The sequence below is a fragment of the Diceros bicornis genome, chromosome 2 (genome assembly GCF_020826845.1).
Source record: "Diceros bicornis minor isolate mBicDic1 chromosome 2, mDicBic1.mat.cur, whole genome shotgun sequence".
Classification (NCBI taxonomy): domain Eukaryota; kingdom Metazoa; phylum Chordata; class Mammalia; order Perissodactyla; family Rhinocerotidae; genus Diceros; species Diceros bicornis.
In genome coordinates, this window is record NC_080741.1 from 8,268,255 (window position 1) to 8,286,896 (window position 18,642).

At 33.1% G+C, this 18,642-nt stretch overlaps 1 protein-coding gene across 4 annotated transcripts in view; it reads left to right on the plus strand.

Annotated features, from left to right (window-relative positions):
* Positions 1–18,642, plus strand: part of PLOD2 (procollagen-lysine,2-oxoglutarate 5-dioxygenase 2) — a 91,617-nt gene that overhangs the window by 67,541 nt on the left and 5,434 nt on the right. For 2 of the 4 annotated variants that reach the window (XM_058551331.1, XM_058551341.1), the window contains exons 8-15: positions 1,873–1,974; positions 5,357–5,482; positions 7,135–7,256; positions 8,681–8,785; positions 11,758–11,883; positions 14,363–14,504; positions 15,965–16,027; positions 17,003–17,116. In XM_058551331.1, coding sequence (XP_058407314.1) covers positions 1,873–1,974; positions 5,357–5,482; positions 7,135–7,256; positions 8,681–8,785; positions 11,758–11,883; positions 14,363–14,504; positions 15,965–16,027; positions 17,003–17,116 — 900 coding nt within the window. The remainder of the gene's footprint in view (positions 1–1,872; positions 1,975–5,356; positions 5,483–7,134; positions 7,257–8,680; positions 8,786–11,757; positions 11,884–14,362; positions 14,505–15,964; positions 16,028–17,002; positions 17,117–18,642) is intronic. The other 2 variants (XM_058551347.1, XM_058551356.1) reach the window with 1 other exon arrangement.

Consider the following 18,642-nt stretch of genomic DNA (forward strand, 5'->3'; position numbering starts at 1 on the left):
AAAATCCTCTTGGCACTTCTGTACATTTTGACTATCATATTTAATGGATAGGCATTTTTTTCTTTTGAGTTTATCTCACCTTTCCAATGAAAAGTTAGTGATTATATAAGCATAATAAGGATTATAGATGCTTCCTTTTAATAGTAATATAAAGTCACAACCACAGCTGGTTTGGTACATCTTCACTGTCTTGAGGTGAAATAATAAGTTTGTGAAAATAAATAATAAAAAAATAAACTATAAATGTTCATACTGCTACAGGTATTAACACTGCAGTAGAAAGTAATTTTTTTAAACCAGATTGGAAGAATTTTCCTAAAGATATTCAAACTCTAGGGATATTCAAGATTTGTTTGAGGACTTAGAACATATAGTGCTTACCTCTCTCCTCCATCCGTCTTTGCTCATCCTCTCCCCTACCCAAAACATACACGAGGACACAGATTTTACAGTAAAATGAATGCCAATAGATGCTTAAGGAGAAGGGGAGAAAAGTCACAAAGGAGATCCTCTGAGGATCTGAAAGGGGTAGGTGGGGAAGCAATATCGTACTTTAGTTTATTGTTGATAGGATTTGTGAGGTGGCTGTAATTAGGAGCTTGTTCTAGATCTCTTTTAATCTGAAAGCTTTCTTTTCCTGAAGTCAGTGCCCCTGAATCACTGCCCAGAAGCCCAGTAGGTAGCATAGTTTAGTGTCTTTTGGTGATAAACTTTGTACAGTATTTGTTTTGTGTGATATCGTTAGTAAGAGGTCACACTGCCACTGCCCAATTAAGTGTCTGTGCTGAGCCTTTAAACATATTTATCTTATTATTAAATTACTGCTAACATGACTGCTTATTGTGTTGTTTTTGCCAGTAAGTCTCATTAGCCCAATTAAAACTATGTGTTTTTGCAACTATGACATACAACTATCTACTGGGGCTTTGGGGGAAAAAAAAAAAAACGGAGGAGGATTGGCAATAGATGTTAGCTCAGAGCCGGTCTTCCTCAGCAAAAAGAGGAGGATTAGCACGGATGTTAGCTCAGGGCTGATCTCCCTCACAAAAACAAAAACAAAAACAACAAAAAAAACTATGTGTTTCATTGTTTGACACATTTTCCTAATTGTGTTTTCTGGTATTATTCATTATACAATGAAATAAATGACCTTTATGACTTTATGCATTTTTTGGCATTTCTAGACAAAATTTGCCCTACTTTATGACTCATAGTCTGGAGATAACTTTGTTCAATATATACCTCTAGGTGATAAATATTAGTAGAATTATTAAAGGAATGTACCCAGTTTACACATTTATAAAATGAAAGTGATACCGAACCTCTTAATCTCAAGTTCGTGTGCAGGGTGTACAACAAGCCAATCACTGGGACACTGGTGCTTGAGGGAGGAGAAAGGTTTATTTGATTTGACCAAAACAAGAAGGCAGGAGGATAGGTTCTCTCAAATCCAACTTAACAAAAGAAGAAAGCAGGGGGTTTTTATAGAGCTAAGGGGATTGGGAGGTGGAGTTTTGGAAAAACTCTGTGTTTCTTTCACTCCAGATAAGCCCTTGGGCAACCAGACTTTTTAGCGGCAGCAGCAGCTGGGGGCTGGTTATCTGGTGGTCATAACTTCCTTAAAGGCATTCTTTTTCTTCTGCAAGACAAGCTCATACATCCTTGTGATCCTTGAGTCACCCCTCAAGTTAAATAAGAAAACAGCAAATTAACTAGATTAACTTCTTTTCATCTGTGTCTGTGTGAGGAACAAGGTCCAAGGGTAACCATGTTCTTATTGAATATTTATGGTAACCCTCAGGTACCTGGGTTCAAAAGCATGTTGAGGGGAGAGGCTGGCTTATGTTAATACAGTTTTCCTTCATTTACTAGATTCTCCTAAATTATTTTGGAAACTATGTACCTAATGCATGGACACAGGATAATGGCTGCACTCTTTGTGAACTGGATACAATTGACTTATCTACAGTAAATGTAAGTGGCATTGACTGTAGTAAAAAGTATAGTGTCATAAAATTCAATGATTTGTAAAAGAAAAAAAGGCATATTATTTTTCAATTTTGATAATATGGTAGATAATGGATTTATAAAGCTAAAACAGGTTGACTCAGAAAATTATTAGATTTGTGTATTTCTGAAATGTTTTTGAAAGCAAAACCATCGAGTAATTGACTCTAATAAAAGGGATTTGGTTGTTAATAGTTAATAGCTTGCTATGATTGGGTGTTCTTGTTTTATTTTACTCTGCTAACTTGGTCAAAGCGTTGAGGAAAAAAATGGTTACAATGCTCCAGCATTTGTATTGACTAATTTTATCTGTGCTTGATTTTCAAATTTGATGATTTAAAAAATAATAATGTATGATTATATAACTAAGGACTATTTTAAGTATTTTACACATATAACCCATTTAAACGTCACAAAATCCCTTAAAAGTGGGTAGTACTATTGACAGAGTTTTACAGATGAGAACACTGAGGTTTATACAGGTTGAGTAACTTGGTTAAGGGCGTGCAGTTTGTTTAAGTGTTGGAGGTGGATTTGGGTTCAGACAGTCTGGCTCCAGACCCTGTCTGCTTGACCACTGCACAGTTTTGCCTGGATGTCATGTACGTTTTATGTACTAGGCACAGTGCTACTAACATATAGATTTCATAGAGAATTACAGCTGTAATTTACCATCTGTACTTTGAGGTTAAACGAGCAGTTGGAAATTATTATTATTTATCTATAATACATTTTTATATACTCTTCTTCTGTCATCAGCCAGAGCAGTTTTAGGATATCCTATAGTAACATTTTTCTTCCAGAAAATGGCTCTTGCAACTTGGAAGACTTTTATGTGTATGAACAGTTGGATTCTAGGGGTGTTTTTGTCGTTAAGGCTGATTCTTTCCTTCATTCACCATAGGTTTATTGAGTATCTGCAGCATGCCAGATAAGTAGAACCAATGTAGGCAAAAATAAAATTCCCAGTAATACAGTTCTAGTAACTCCTGGACCCTTGCAGATACAAAATACTCTCACTGTGAAACACTAAAGCTCCTGAATTAAATAGTTTCTATGCTTATTAGTGTCTGAAAGGAGGATAAAGAGTAACTTGTGCATGTATAGGAGCTTGTGAATAGAACCCTATTTTACTTGAAAATAAGACGTTTTGGCCAGTCTTTCAAATAACAAACTGAATGTTTCCTCTCTGGAGAGAATGCCGGAATATTTCTGAAGGAAGATGCATCATGAAGATGTTTAAAAAGTCATCTTGATCTTTTTTGCAGAAAGTAGTGTTGTCCTCTGGAGGGAGCATTGATGCTTTCTATCTATTTGGTTCCCATTTACATAAACTTTCTGGTGCAAAGGTGGAAAAATATTTACATTAAAATTTTTATTTTATCCTTTTTTTGCATATAGGAGTAAATCACTTGATTCTTAAGCTGTTTTGTCTTGCAGCCTGTTAAAATATGCTGGAAAGGAAAGAAAAAAACTATTCATTCTATTATGCAAAATAAATTTCTTATTTATGTGTGTAGTTATTATGCAATAGAGATATAAAAATTAAAATTATGTGGGTAGTTGAGATCTCAGGCCTACCATATTCTTAGATGTGGGCTATAGACAAGTTTCTTTATATGTAAAAATAATAGTGGCTCTCTCATACGGTTGGGAAGAGGGTTAATTGAAATTATATATCTATATATGTAATATTTTATATGTATAAATTTTATATATACATGAAGTGCTAAGCCTTCAATAAATGTTAACTGTTGTGTTATTGTTATTGTTAGTATATAAAAATGAATTTAAGTTGATAATGGAGCTGTAACATGTTGAAGTCCAGTTCTTTACCTGCTAATTTATATGTTCTGGGTCGCTTAACTCCTCTAAATCCCATTTTCATCATGTGTAAATTTGGAATAATAAATAACTTGTAAGATTATTATGAAATTTAAATGAAATGCCTTATCTCATTTGCTAAGGGGGAGTTGTGATCCACTTTTTACTTATTTCCACTATTGAACTGAAAAATCTTAGAGGGTAGATATTTTGTCTTTAGTTGTTTGTGTTTACTTATTCATTTAATAATAAATATTTGGGTGAGTGAATGAATGGGTAAAGAAGTACAGCAGTGTATCAGGTGTACTTCACTGCAAACAAATATTAAATTAGAATCCAGGTAACAGAGGAATATGTGAAGTACCATGTGTGAAAAGATGGGGGAGGGGTAACTAATTCAGCATTTAACATATATAGTGCTTTTAAAAATCTTTAGTCCTTAAATTCAGGCTTTAAGACATGGCTTTAAAAAGGCGTTATAAAGAAATCTTTCAGGGCCCGCCCCGTGGCTTAGCGGTTAGGGGCATGCACTACGCTGGTGGTGGCCTGGGTTCGGATCCTGGGTGCGCACCGACGCCCGGCTTCTCCGGCCACGCTGAGGCCGTGTCCCACATACAGCAACTAGAAGGATGTGCAACTATGACATACAACTATCTACTGGGGCTTTGGGGGAAAAAAATAAATAAATAAAATTAAAAAAAAAAAAGAAATCTTGCATATAGTTCTGGTAATAGCACCATTACATGGTCGTTTGCTTATGTTTCTGTCTTCCCCAACCATTTGTAAGTTTTTCAAGCCAGCAACTTTCTCTCCTTTTTCTAAATGTTGCTTATACAAGGACTGACAAATATAATGGATATTTCAGAAGTTTTCATGCAGTGGATAGAAGATAAACTGTTCCCCAAAACATACTCAAACAGGATTTAAGAAAATATATAAAAATAGGAACAAGATAAAATATATTAGTGAAAGAAAATAGCTTTCTTTATATAATATTATAATGAAGCAAAATAAAGTACTCTCAGTAAAATGAGATTCAAGGAGATATTCAAGGATAGAAACAAAGGCTCCAGTCCTCCAGCTTTATTTGAGCTGCACGTTAACTGCTGAACTTGCGACCTGTGGAGACGAAAAGGGAAACACAGCATTCTGGCTTCTTAGATGAGGCTGTCAAAATAGATTCAGATCTGAAGGCAGTTTCTTTAAGGACTATCATAAAGGAAGGGTTGAACAGTAGAATAGGCACTATCCTTAATTGTATCCATATAATAAATATTATAGTGAGTTTCCTCTTCAAACTTAAGTCGTAATGCTGAGATGGGATTGAGTAAAATCACTTTGATGTCAGGGGTCCACAAAAATGTATTTTGAGGGTTAGAGATTTGCCATGGGGCCATTCAAATTCAGCAGATTAGGTTGAATTGACCTTCTAGTATATTTTATGTTGTATTGATTATGACTTGAATAGAATTTAAAGTAAAACCACACTAATGATAACTTGTTTTTATTTTACCATAAAACAAAGGTCCATCCAAATGTAACAATAGGTGTTTTTATTGAGCAACCAACTCCTTTCCTACCTCGATTTCTGAACCGATTGTTGACACTGGATTACCCAAAAGAAGCACTTAAACTCTTTCTTCATAACAAAGTACGTATTTGAGAAATTAATATTTTATGTGCAAACTATTTTTGCTCTTCTTTGGAATTATTTGTTTTTGTTTATTTATGTCTAAAAAAATCCACTGGTCTAGATTCAGTGGGTAGTTTTGAAGTAATTACTGCCCTGCCTTTTTAGGACCTAAGGATTTTAGAGTCTAGAAACTAGTATCATAATATTGGGATGAGCCACATGAAACTCAATTTTTTGTAGATCCAAAGTGCTTGAATATCAGCCATTATTTTCCTATGGCTCAACTTAATATATGAGGAAGAGATGTCAAAGCTTTATATTCCTTTGCCTTTGGGTTAGTTCTGGTACTTCCTTTTCTAGAATTAAATTGTTTGCAGCTTATGATAATACCAGAACATCAGAACTTGAAATAGCTTCCAGATAGAGTATTGTTTTGATTAATCACACAATGGCATGCTCTTCCCCAAAGGATTTTGATACTGACATTTCTTTCAAAAATATTCAGAACCTCCCAGACACCTCCCACATATAATCTAAACTTAAAGACATTTTCCCTCAGTATGTTACTCGTCTCTTTCCTGTTAAAAGTTGGTATTTAACATCATCTAGAAAAACTCAATAGCTGTGAAGTATGCTCTTTTCTCTTCTGTCCTAATACTATTTGTTTAACATCGCTCTTTCTTTCTAATGTACATGTCGGCTAATCATTTGCCTTTCCCAGAGAATATTTTAAATTTGCAGAAAACCAACTAAAATAAGTTTAAAAGGGTGAATCATTGAGCATTTGTTTTGTAAAATGTGTTGTAGTATATGTACTTACGTTAAAGTGTTTTGTTTTTATGTATTTTTTATTTATATTCTTCCTGCTTTCATAACACCTAAAATTCCTTGATGGCAAGAGTTTTTGTCTTCTATTCTTATTTTTAAAATTAGCTCTATGCAGATTGTATGTGATAAGTAGTTTTAACAAGCTGTGAAAAGTTTTCAAAAGTATCTAGTGAGACTAGATACATAAAAAGCTCTGAAATGCTCTAATGATGGAGACAGATAATCTTCTCTAAATTTTAGCACAGTTGAATCAAACTAATTTGATGACTTTTATATTGATAATTTTCCCATTATATTTCCCTGTCAATAAAATGTTAAACTTTCCCCTCTTTTTATAAAAACACAATTTTTATATATGAGCATTATTTTTTCTCTCTGGCTTCAAAGAATATTATGTTTATTTTGTAAAGTATGATTATATGTACAACATATTAATATCTATTAGGTTTAATAGAAATTTTTATGAATATTTTACAACACATATGTAAGATTCTCAGGCTATCAGTTATTTTTTCCCTCGAGTTAGAAACATTTTATAGCACCCAGGATTTAAATATTTATGCAAGGACCTGTTTAGGAGTAGATGTTAGAAGAATTTTGAAGTATCTTCTCTTTAAAAAATATTGATATGTATCTATTTTAGATTCTTCATGTGACATTTAGGTGATATTTAAATATAACATGTTTAATATAGTTATCATTTTGTCTGTGATAGAGTGAATATGTGAGTTGTCGAATTTACCACTTTGAATATGAACCCATCCCTACATATATACTGAATACTTCAGTCATCTTACTGTCTTATTTTCTCACTAATTTTCTATTTTTTAAATATGTTACAGGAAGTTTATCATGAAAAGGACATCAAGATATTTTTTGATAAAGCTAAACATGAAATCAGTACTATAAAAATAGTAGGACCAGAAGAAGATCTGAGTCAAGCTGACGCCAGAAATATGGGAATGTATGTTTTAACAAATTGAAATTAAACAATTTCTACTAAAAAAACAGTAACTTTTTTCTAAATTAGTACCTTAAACTTAGATATCTCAAAAGTGTGTGTGTGTTTGTGTGTGCGCGTGCGAGAGCGCCTCTACTGTTAGACTGTATCATCTGTGTTTGTATATATTTTCGTGTAAAGGGCCATGGAATTTATTTACATTTTTCTTTTAATGACTAAGAGTCAACATATTTAATCAAACTATTAATGAACTTCAGATCAAGATTAAAAAAAATACTCAGACAAATGAATAGTATGACGATGCAGCAGTGACTGAAATGTTTACTGTCTGAAGGTTGTGTGTGGTAAAAATGTATGTTTCAGACTGTGGGGAACAAAGGGTATTCCTCCTTTCTAGTTACCTCCTGATCTAGATAATAATGTAACGCTCAGGAGAAATGTTTTAGGTCCTTTCTTTAGCCCCTTTAGTACTTCAGACAGATTACTAATACAACTCTGGTAATAGTAAAAACAGGCATTTATTCAGTGAACGTTAATTGAATATGGCAGGCAGTGGGGTAAGAGCTGCTGATAAAAGGTGAATAAGTCCTGTTGACTTCTCATCAGATGTTCTTATTTTGTGCTGTGGAAGCTCAGGGCCCGGACTGATGGATACTGCCTCGTGTGGGAGGTAAAGGGATAGGCTGGAAAACAGACCTCAGAAAAACCAAACAGATGTTACTGCTAATGGTACCATAACTTATTCATTGGAGAATCCCTTGGGTCCACATTCAGAACTTATTTTTCTCTAATTTTTTGCACAGTTTTAACAAGCTCTCCTGCCCGGTGTCTCCTGTTTGACAGTTGCTTAGGAACAAATGTGGTGTGGAGATACACACTGATAATAGCAGGAAGTGTTAACTGGGACCAGCAGTGAGGGAGCAGAGCTCAGAGAGAGAGCCCCAAATGCAGAAACCATAATACTTGGAGGCATTTCATGTATCACGAGTGGTTCATTCCTTCATGTTCCTGAAGATAATACGAGAGACTCTACCAAGAAAGGCACACATCATAATTATCCCCTGAAAAGAATCGGAAGAGTAACTATCTTAGAAAGAATCCCATGCAAATCCAGTTTAAAAAGTATTAATACCTAAATAGTCACACACTTGTATCTCCAAGATTCACTTAAAACTGAGTTGTTGGATCTACAAGATTTTGTGCTCTGTGTGTATGTTTCTAGTATTTGTTTATCTGTGAACATCTGTGTTGATCAATTGACCAATTTGAAATTTAAGACGATATTTATCTTTTTGGATATTATCTTACTATTTTGATTAGAAAAGTCTGTTAAAGAAACCTTGTTTTACATATAAGCTTTATGTTATCATTTTTTCAACCAGCAAATATTTGTTTTATCTGATTCTTACTTTCTTTTGCAATGTCAGGGATTTTTGCCGTCAGGATAAAAACTGTGATTATTACTTCAGTGTGGACGCAGATGTTGTTCTGACAAATCCAAGGACTTTAAAAATTTTGATTGAACAAAACAGGTACTATATGAAGTTCAATGTCGATTTAGTTTTAAAATAATAATCATTTTCTGCATCTACGTGGACACACTATAATTACTTATCAGTGTTTAGCAAATTGAGGGAACCCACACCAAGTTATTTTATACACCTTATTAACTTTCAGTTCTAATTAATTAGTTTTCTTTTAAAGGAGTCAACTAGAAAACAACCTCATGAAAATTAGAAGTATTTAATATTGGTTACAATCACAAATGCAATATTTGTCAATTATATTGGCCTATTTTTCTGTTTAAAGTTAGATGAAATTGTGATATATCTGATACAAATAAAATTTGGAATTGTGTTTTTCTCTCTAGATAATTTTAAAGTACAGTTTCATAAAACTTCTCACCTAAAAAGTTATTGCAAACAGAGTTGTAGTTCTTAGAATTTGAAAGAAATTTCAGGGGTACAAATTATTCCACAGCCAGATCTGTGGTTATATTTAATACTGAACTGATTATCGCTGGGCAGTACCTGTTTTCAGTTAACTGAATTGAAATGGGAAAAAGACACTGTCTATACAGCTTATAATGATATTAATCTTCTCTTGTTGATACTGCTACTACTGATAATAGGATTATTAGTACTCCTACTTAGCCCCCACCTTTAATGAGTGCTTATTAAGTGCCAGGTATTGTTCTAAGTATGTTTATGTATATGAACACAATTAATTTGCATAACAGATAGAATGATTAGCAGTGAAATATTAGATTTACAGTTTTTATTTTGCTGAGTAAAATCTATGAGAACTCTATTATGCTCTACTAACCTACCCTATATTTAATGTGATTGTTAATTTGAGAGTTCAGTTATTACTTCAAAATCTAAGACCTCTCGGTATTAATCTGTATATACAGCCCTACTATATAACTATCAATAGACACTTATCTAAGATAACTATCTATGAGTTGAAGGTAGTTTTTCTTTTTTTTTTTTTATTATTTTTTTAATTTTAATTTTATTTCGGTCACATTGGTTCATAACATTGTATAAATTTCAGACGTACATCATTGTACTTTTATTTCTGCATCGATTACATCATGTTCACCACCCAAATACTAATTACAATCCATCACCATGCTAGTTTTTCAAAACATATGAATAAGGTTTTGATCATTAGGCAGGGAAAAGCAGTTAGGCTACTCTAGAGATACGGGATAGAGTTGTGACTTGTAACTCTTAAAACCTAGTGGAATTCAGTAATACTTTCTTGAATTTACAGTGTTAATATCCTCTTAATTTGATTGAAATTCAGTATTGTACAACGTACATATGCTTTTAATAATATTTAGATGTTTTTGTTTCATAACACTTTGGGTAGGTACTTATTAATTATTCTCGTAGTGAACTATTTATTGAATCCATACTATGTACTTAACGTATATTTTCCTTAATATTAGTCTAATGTTTTAAACTTTGTAAAAAGTAAAATTTCCCTCATAAGTAACACAGCTGCCATCTGGGGCCCTAGTGCCTTGAAGAGCCAGTAAAACTCAAGTTGTTTCTCCAGTTCCATAAATTTCTGTTAATTATCAAAGGTTTAGGGTCATATGATACTTATGGTTCTTGCTCCAGTATCCAAACATTTGGTTTCCATAAAGAATTTACATATACGTACCGAGAATGTTGTGAGATCTGGTAGACCTGACCAAGGGTTAGAGGGCAAGGGATGGGTCCCATCGTAGAACGTAGAGCGTGTGGCTTTCCCGCATCGCATCAGCTCTCTTTTCCCCTCCTCTTCCCGTCTCTGCTGTCTACTGCCTTGCTCCAGACTTCACCTCTCAATTGTGTAATGCACTTCATCGTCCCCCAGCTGCTATTCTTGTATTTCCATACTCAAAACATTAAGGTACATAGCACGTGGATTTTGATTTTCAACATTTCTTTCCCAACCCTCTTTGGCAGGCAGCTGGGATGATAAAGTACAAGTACAAGGTTTTTTTCTATTAAATATTTGATCTTGTCAGTTATCGACATTAAATTATCATTCCTTCAATTAACATAATATATAGATTCTAATTGGTTTTATCATTTCTAATATTGTAGATATTCTAAACAAAACAAAATATTAGTGTTTCTGGTTGACATTTCATTTTAATAAGAACCAGGAAAAATAAATCACAATTATTATTTTGCGTGATGTGTATTTAACAGACTACGTTTCACTTTTCTGTAGGTAAGAGAAAGGGCACAGTTGGTCTTCACAAGATTGGGGTGTTATGAAATAGGTTTTTTGTGGAGAATAGTGGTCCATAAACTTCCTCTTGAAGTTGTGTGAACTTTTCTTAAAAATTGTGTGACACCACTACAGTTCACTTCACTTTAAAAGTAGTTCTAGAGGAACCTCAGATTTTGTTTTCTACAATACAGGACCAGAAAAATGTTCAGTGTTGCCAGGACTGGCACACCCATTTTAAAAGTTGTTAAAAAAAAAGGAAACATACTTTAAAGTAATTTGGACCTAACCTTAGGAACACTGGCCTCTTTACAAATATCTCAGCCCATCTTCATTCAATTTTTCTATTCAACAAATATTTATTGGATGCTTTAATGTGCCAGGGACTATTATGTCTTCCCAGTGACAATGAAAATCTTTGATTTCATTTAGTATAATTTCTGAAATACTTAAAATAATTAAATAATTAAGGTAGTTTCATTTTTTGGGCTATAAGTAGGGTACTTTTACATGTCATTTTTATACTTTAGCATCTTCAATTACTTTTTGTTACTTTTTTTAAGGAACATCATTGAAACTGAGTGTACTTAAGAAAAAATGTTAGAAAGAAATTCCTCTTTTTATTTTATTTTACTTTTAGTTTTTCAGACTAACTACATGCATGTTAAATGAATTGTATTGTTTTTTTTGTGTCATGCTAAGCCAAAAATGCATAATTCTGTAGTAATTTAAAAATAATTACCTGGATTTGGTTTTCTCTCTTTCTCTTTAGAAAGATCATTGCTCCTCTTGTGACGCGTCATGGAAAACTGTGGTCCAACTTCTGGGGAGCATTGAGTCCTGATGGCTACTATGCTCGATCTGAAGATTATGTGGACATTGTTCAAGGGAATAGAGTGTAAGTTACTCAATTTAATCTTTTAATGGAAAATGCTATAATCTAAAGATGTCATCTTGTTAATATTACTTAAATATTTTTTTTATTATTTATCTTTTTTCTTTCTGTTTAATGGAAATTTGAAAACCTAGCAACCACTTGGGATCCTGAAATACTAGTGTAAAATTAATATAAAAAAATTATTTTTAAAGTTCTGAGTCTTCAAAGGAACAAACTCACTGTTATGGGAAATACTAAGAGACAATATATGGTTACCATGAGTAGCTGTCTTATGGTTGTTAGAAGAGTAATATTCCTTAATTAAAAATTTGGAAAGGGAATTTAGTTTAGCTAATTTATTTATTGGCCGGGATAAAGGTGGTTTTGATAGCTTTTAAAATTTATAAATGAACAAACAAAAACAACGCTAACAACCCAAACTTTCCAGCAATTTCTTATCGCAAGAGTTTTTTTTTTTTTTGAAATAGCGAATATTCTGCTTTAAAAGATCAATTTCTTCATCAATATTCTCCTTTCCAAGTTTGAAAAGAATATACTTTCTACAAAGTGTGTGCATGATTGATTTTTTTTTCAGAGACAATAGCTGATATTTTTTAAACTAAAAAATAATCACAATTGAAATAGGTTTTGTGTCATTCTTTGTTTCATCAGATGATGGACCAGAGTGACTCAGATATTAACTGCTTTACTTAATTTTTCAGATATGTCAGCCCAATTAAAAAAGGCAAACATTCTTTCATGACTAAAAACATGTGCCCTTAAATTTAGAAAAAAAATCACACTTCTTTGTTGAACGGTTGAGTAGTAAAAAGATGTTTTGCTTGTGAAAATAGTAATAGTAAATTTGAATGATGTAAATATGATAAAGGCTTTCTGTTAGCTGCAATTAAAAAGCATGATAGGGGCTGGCCCGGTGGTGCAAGCGGTTAAGTGCACACGCTCTGCTGCGGCAGCCTGGGGTTCGCCGGTTTGGATCCTGGGCGCCAACACACCGCTTGTCAAGCCATGCTGTGGCAGCGTCCCATATAAAGTGGAGGAAGATGGGCACGGATGTTAGCCCAGGGCCAGTCTTTCTCAGCAAAAACGGAAGAGGATTGGCAGATGTTAGCACAGGGCTGATCTTCTTCACACACACAAAAAAAGCATGACAGCTGAGAAAGCACTATGAAGATCATATTCTATTGTTTTAAAGTACTTTAACAGTCTCCGGGATGATTTGTATAGACCATATGCCTGATATTATCTGTGGGTATAGCAGAAATAAGGGTTCACAGAAGTAGAATAGAGAATTCATGTTTCATTCAAGTTGCTTTAGGCACTGGTGAATTCTGTCCAACCTCCTGTCATTGTTGTCTAAAGTGTAAGGAAAAGGATCAGGTAGAGGTTTTTGATCTAGTTAATACAAAAATACACTTCACGTACAGCATGAAGGAATGATATCTTATGATGTATATGCGTGTGTGTGTGTGTGTTTTCCTTCAAAATTGAAACACTGCACACTGTACCAGTGGTTAATTTCTGAATTCAGCTGAAACGTATATTTTTTATGGACATTTCCTTCTAGGCTCATCTAGTAAGACAAAATGATATTGTATTCCTTTTACTATCTAACTACATTTCCTTGGTCAAGATCTTCCCTTTCTGTTCCCTAAAAGCAACAAGCATATCCCTCAGGTGAAACCTTTGTTATACTGTTCTTAGAAAATGAGTCATGTTCAGAGTGAGGAGACAGGTGTGGGAAAGAATGAAGGACAAAATTAAGTGTCTCCCAATAGTCATGTACTTCTAGCTATATTTCTTCATGTCTTCCTTTTTCTACAAAAATTTAAGATTGCTTCATGAATTTCAAGAGAATATATTTTAGGAGAATTTTAGGCTATATTCAGTGGTGTGCTGGTAAATGTCTAACAGCTGGTTCTTGGGGTTGGGGGTGCCCTGATTCGTAGTGTTTGCCAGTTTCTGTGGTGTAAATACTTCTGCCATGGCTGATTTCAAGCTTCTGATGTGAAGTCTCTGAGTGTAGACTTGGAAAGTGAAGCTGAAAGTCAGCTCAGGGGAGCCAGTGTGAGCTGGCTCTAGCACATTACTGATTGTATGTGATTATTTTTGCTATCAAACTACTTAATCTTAAATGGAAACACCTTCTGTACAACAGAATATTATACTCTATAACAACTAAGTGAGGGTGGCAGCCAAAATGCCAAACAGATACCAACCTTGAAATGAACTTTATCTAGGGAGATAGTGATTTATCTCATAAAAATGTGGTATATACCAAGTAATCTCATATAAATATATATATAGCATAGGTATATGTATATATATATGTCAAATATCATTAACTGTGGTTGCATTTTTGTGTAATATGATTCAATAATTTATATAACAAAATTTTAAAACATTTATTTTAAAAACATAAAAATAAACTTAAAATATTTTGTATTTGTGGTGTTTTGGAATGTCTTCTCTTTACTTTCAGAGGAATATGGAATGTCCCATACATGGCTAATGTGTACTTAATTAAAGGAAAGACACTCCGATCAGAGATGAATGAAAGGAACTATTTTGTTCGTGACAAATTGGATCCTGATATGGCTCTTTGCCGAAATGCTAGAGAAATGGTAGGGTATACAATGATGGTTTGCTTGAATGTTCTTATAAGATGGCTTGCTTTCCCAGTTGATGTGTCATTGTGTTTTGATGCCCTTTTTCTTTCTAATTTATAAGTACTAGCCAATTTTTTTGGTTCTGTATTGAAAAATTGGGAGCAATTATGAAGAATAATTGGTGAACATTCATCTGTGGAAACAATTTGAAAAATGTTAGGTTTGGTGCTTAGGCTAACTCATAAGCAACAGTAAGATTTCAATAATAAACATAGATTTGTTACAAATCAGATATGCATTTTTAAAAATTCATCTTTACTTCCATTTGAAATTCTATACTGAAAACTTGACCTGATTAAAATTAATTAGATAATGCCCAGGTGAAGTGATCATTGACACATTTAAGAAGAACACACTTTTGTTCTGAAATCAACGTCCATGTTTTCTCTGTCCTTAACTCCACACTCTTTTTTTTTTTTTTTTTATTTTTTGTGAAGAAGATCAGCTCTGAGCTAACATCCGTGCTAATCCTCCTCTTTTTGCTGAGGAAGACCAGCTCTGAGCTAACATCTATTGCCAATCCTCCTCGTTTTTTTTTCCCCCCAAAGCCCCAGTAGATAGTTGTATGTCACAGTTGCACATCGTTCTAGTTGCCATATGTGGGACGCAGCCTCAGCATGGCCGGAGAAGCGGTGTGTCGGTGCGCGCCCGGGATCCGAACCCCAGGCCACCAGTAGCCCAGGCGAGCACTTAACCGCCAAGCCACGGGGCCAGCCCAACTCCACACTCTTAAAAAGCAGGTTCCTTACCACTAAACTGAAGAAGGAACAATATATTGTAGATTTAATTTAGGTGAAAAATTAATGATACATTGCTGTTCTACAAATATACTTTCATTATGAAACTTGACTATAGAAAATATTTTTCAAAATGTATACATATGTTTTAAAACATATTTATACGATTTTCTGTTTTAAAAATTATTGGGTTATTTTATTCAAATTTATGTAAGCAAATGTGATTTGGGAAAAAATCAGAAAAGTTGGCAAGTATTTTTTTCTTAGTTTAATAAGGCATGTGTTGTTTGAATATGTTTTTCCTACAAACCTCTGTGCATTGTTATATTGAATATCCTCAGTACGTGTGACTGTAATTCGTGCTCATGTTCGGCTAATTTGACTCAACAGCGCATCCTGGAATGGCCTCTCACACATTTTTTCCTTTGTCTTAATTTTGTGTCTAATGAAAGTTCTACTAAGGAATGAGCTTGGATTTATGTTTGACCAAAAAAAAAAGACAGGGCTGGAGTTGTCTCTTTGTGTGCGCTCTAAGCTTTGCTTGTCCTGCATGTTGTCTATGAAGGACATTTCATAATGTCAGCTTTTGATCAAGGGCTGCTGTTTTTATTTACCTAAGAATACCTGAGAGAGAGTGGGTGTGCAGGTCAACTTACCCAATGCTTCTCTTCATTTTAGACTTTACAAAGGGAAAAAGACTCCCCTACTCCGGAAACATTCCAAATGCTCAGCCCCCCAAAGGTGTTATTTTTATTTATTTTTATTTATTTTTGTTTATTTAATTAATACTAGATATGGTATATTGGCTAACAGTAAAGTTTCTTTAAGAGTCTTCTTTCCATTTAGCTTGGTAAAATGTTGGTATTCATTGGTTCTTAATCTGTATATGTACGTGTCTGTTTGTGTGTTGTGGGTAGGCGTTGTGTGATAGTCAACTCTTAGTTCTTTGGGCTGATTGACGTTTTATGATTGACAGATAAGACAGTTAAACCCAAATCCTTTCTGCTAGTTTTAAGGGAGAAAAGAGATAGGAGTAAGCATGAAGTACATCTTGATTAAAATGAGATTTGGGTATTTTTTATTAATTTTTTTTATTAATAACTAACCCTTTTACCATTAAAACAGGCACAAAAAGAAACAACCTTACCTTAGTGGTGTTTGCCACATTTATTTGGTTTGGGACAAGGATATGAGACTGATTTTGTTTAGCCGCCTTATAATACATGAATAATTTGTGTGTTCAGTTTTTAAACATCAAGACAATAACAGTATAAAATAGACTAGCGAAATAATATTGACATTTGAATTCTTGTTTAAAAATGTGATGTCGTCTTTGAAAGGGAAAGAAGCCAAAAGAGGTACAATTCGTTGCACTTTGGTGTCTGAAAAATATTTCTGCTTTCAAACAGGAGTTTTTTTCCCGATGTCTACATCTAGGATCAATGAGAAAGGGGCAAAAACAGTCCATTCTTCCTCTTCTTTTTTTCAGTTGAGTGTCAGTGCATCAATTAGTTTTGTGTGGTGTCAATTCATAATTAATCAAAATTTTGTTTCTTTCATTTTAAATCATGCATGTTTTATATGAAAAATAAAAATGCATGTTTATGAGTGAAATATAAAAGTTGAAATTAATGTGTCCTATATATTTTTCCTGTGGTTAAATATATTTTCTTGTGCTTTCTTCTAAGATTAATACTATTATTTTTTGGCATATAGGGTGTGTTTATGTACATTTCTAATAGACACGAATTTGGAAGACTATTATCAACTGCTAATTACAATACTTCCCATTATAACAATGACCTCTGGCAGATTTTTGAAAATCCCGTGGTATGTATTTCATACTCAATTTCATTTATTGCTTATTTTCCTATAACTCTAAATGGATGTAAATCACTTGGGTTAATATTATGGAAATGTGGTAAGAGGATTTAAAATTTTTTTAATTATATCTTTTGTAAAAAGATATATAATTAATTATATTTCATGACCTGTAAAGTAGATGTAAACTTGACCAAGAACTTTTTTTTATTAAGACATATATTAAATTTGGAAAAGGGAATTATCAATTTCTTTGATTTCCCCCCATATTTCTATTTTTTTATATTCAAAAGCACCATCAAATTTTTAAATGCAATTTCAGAAAAAATGTTTACATTTTTAGTATTGTCACATATGAAAATATTACTTGATTTTCAGGAAGAAAATTCAAGAAGTTTATTTGGGAAAATGGATTTCATTTTATCATTTTGTTTATTTTTTATAACAATTTTGTGAATGTACGCCAAAGATAGCCCGAGAAAATTGCAGAGACTTAGCATACAAAGAAAGTCTTATGTTGAGGAAACTATTTCCTTTTAAAGTCTAAAATTATTTCTTTTCTTAAAGATTTGAATCATGCAGGATTTAACTCCTTTTCTGTCTTACTGGGACCTGTTTTCTCTAATCAAGTTGGCACATTTATTCAAGGGGAAATACTCTCTCGAAGAATCATCTCTATAATACTACTATTTATGGTTCTCCCCTTGTCAATAGTAAATGTTTTAAATTACAAAGACTCAATCACCTGATCAGAATTGTCTTTTATTTTGTAGGAGTAACTGACATTCAGGAATAGTAAATTTAATGGTCTCTGAATACTCTGTTGAAAAGAAAAAGAATATCTTTAGACATTTTTGTATTTTAAAAGTACTTTTGTTCCATTTTAGCTGTATATCTTCATCTTTCACAGGAACGGAAAAGAGGCTTTGTTTTTAATGGTGAGGGTGGAATTACATATTTTACTTTGGCACCAAATCTCTTGGTATTTTGAGGGGTAGGATTATTAGATTTCTTGTGTAATATTAGATTCCTAAAAAAATGTCCCAAATTATATCCTGAACTGTAGACATTTGTGTAAGAATTCAAATCTTTGGAGAGGATGCAATGAAAGTATCAGAAGTAAGTAGGATCTGCTTTTCTTAGCATTGCTTTCCTTTGTTTTTTGGTAAATTAGTGTGATCAATATGCCACATGAGGGATATCCCATAGGAAAATATTTAGTGATTGTTCCATTATCAGAACTCCCAAGAAATGAGTGAAGTTTCAGTTTACTCAATGATACAGGAAAAGTGGTCTAAAATGAAAAGTTAATATTAGTATCATAATGTAAAATCTTTAGGGCTTTTTTTCTTTAACTTCAAAATATCAATAATGATGCATAGGAAAAAATACTTAGAGAAAGATTCTGAAATGTTGTGGATGATTATTTTCTTCTAATTTTTTCTCATATTTTGGAATCAGAAAGCTAATCAATATTAGAGGGAATAATGAGATAATATAGTAATTTGATCCTTATAATTATATACAATGTATAA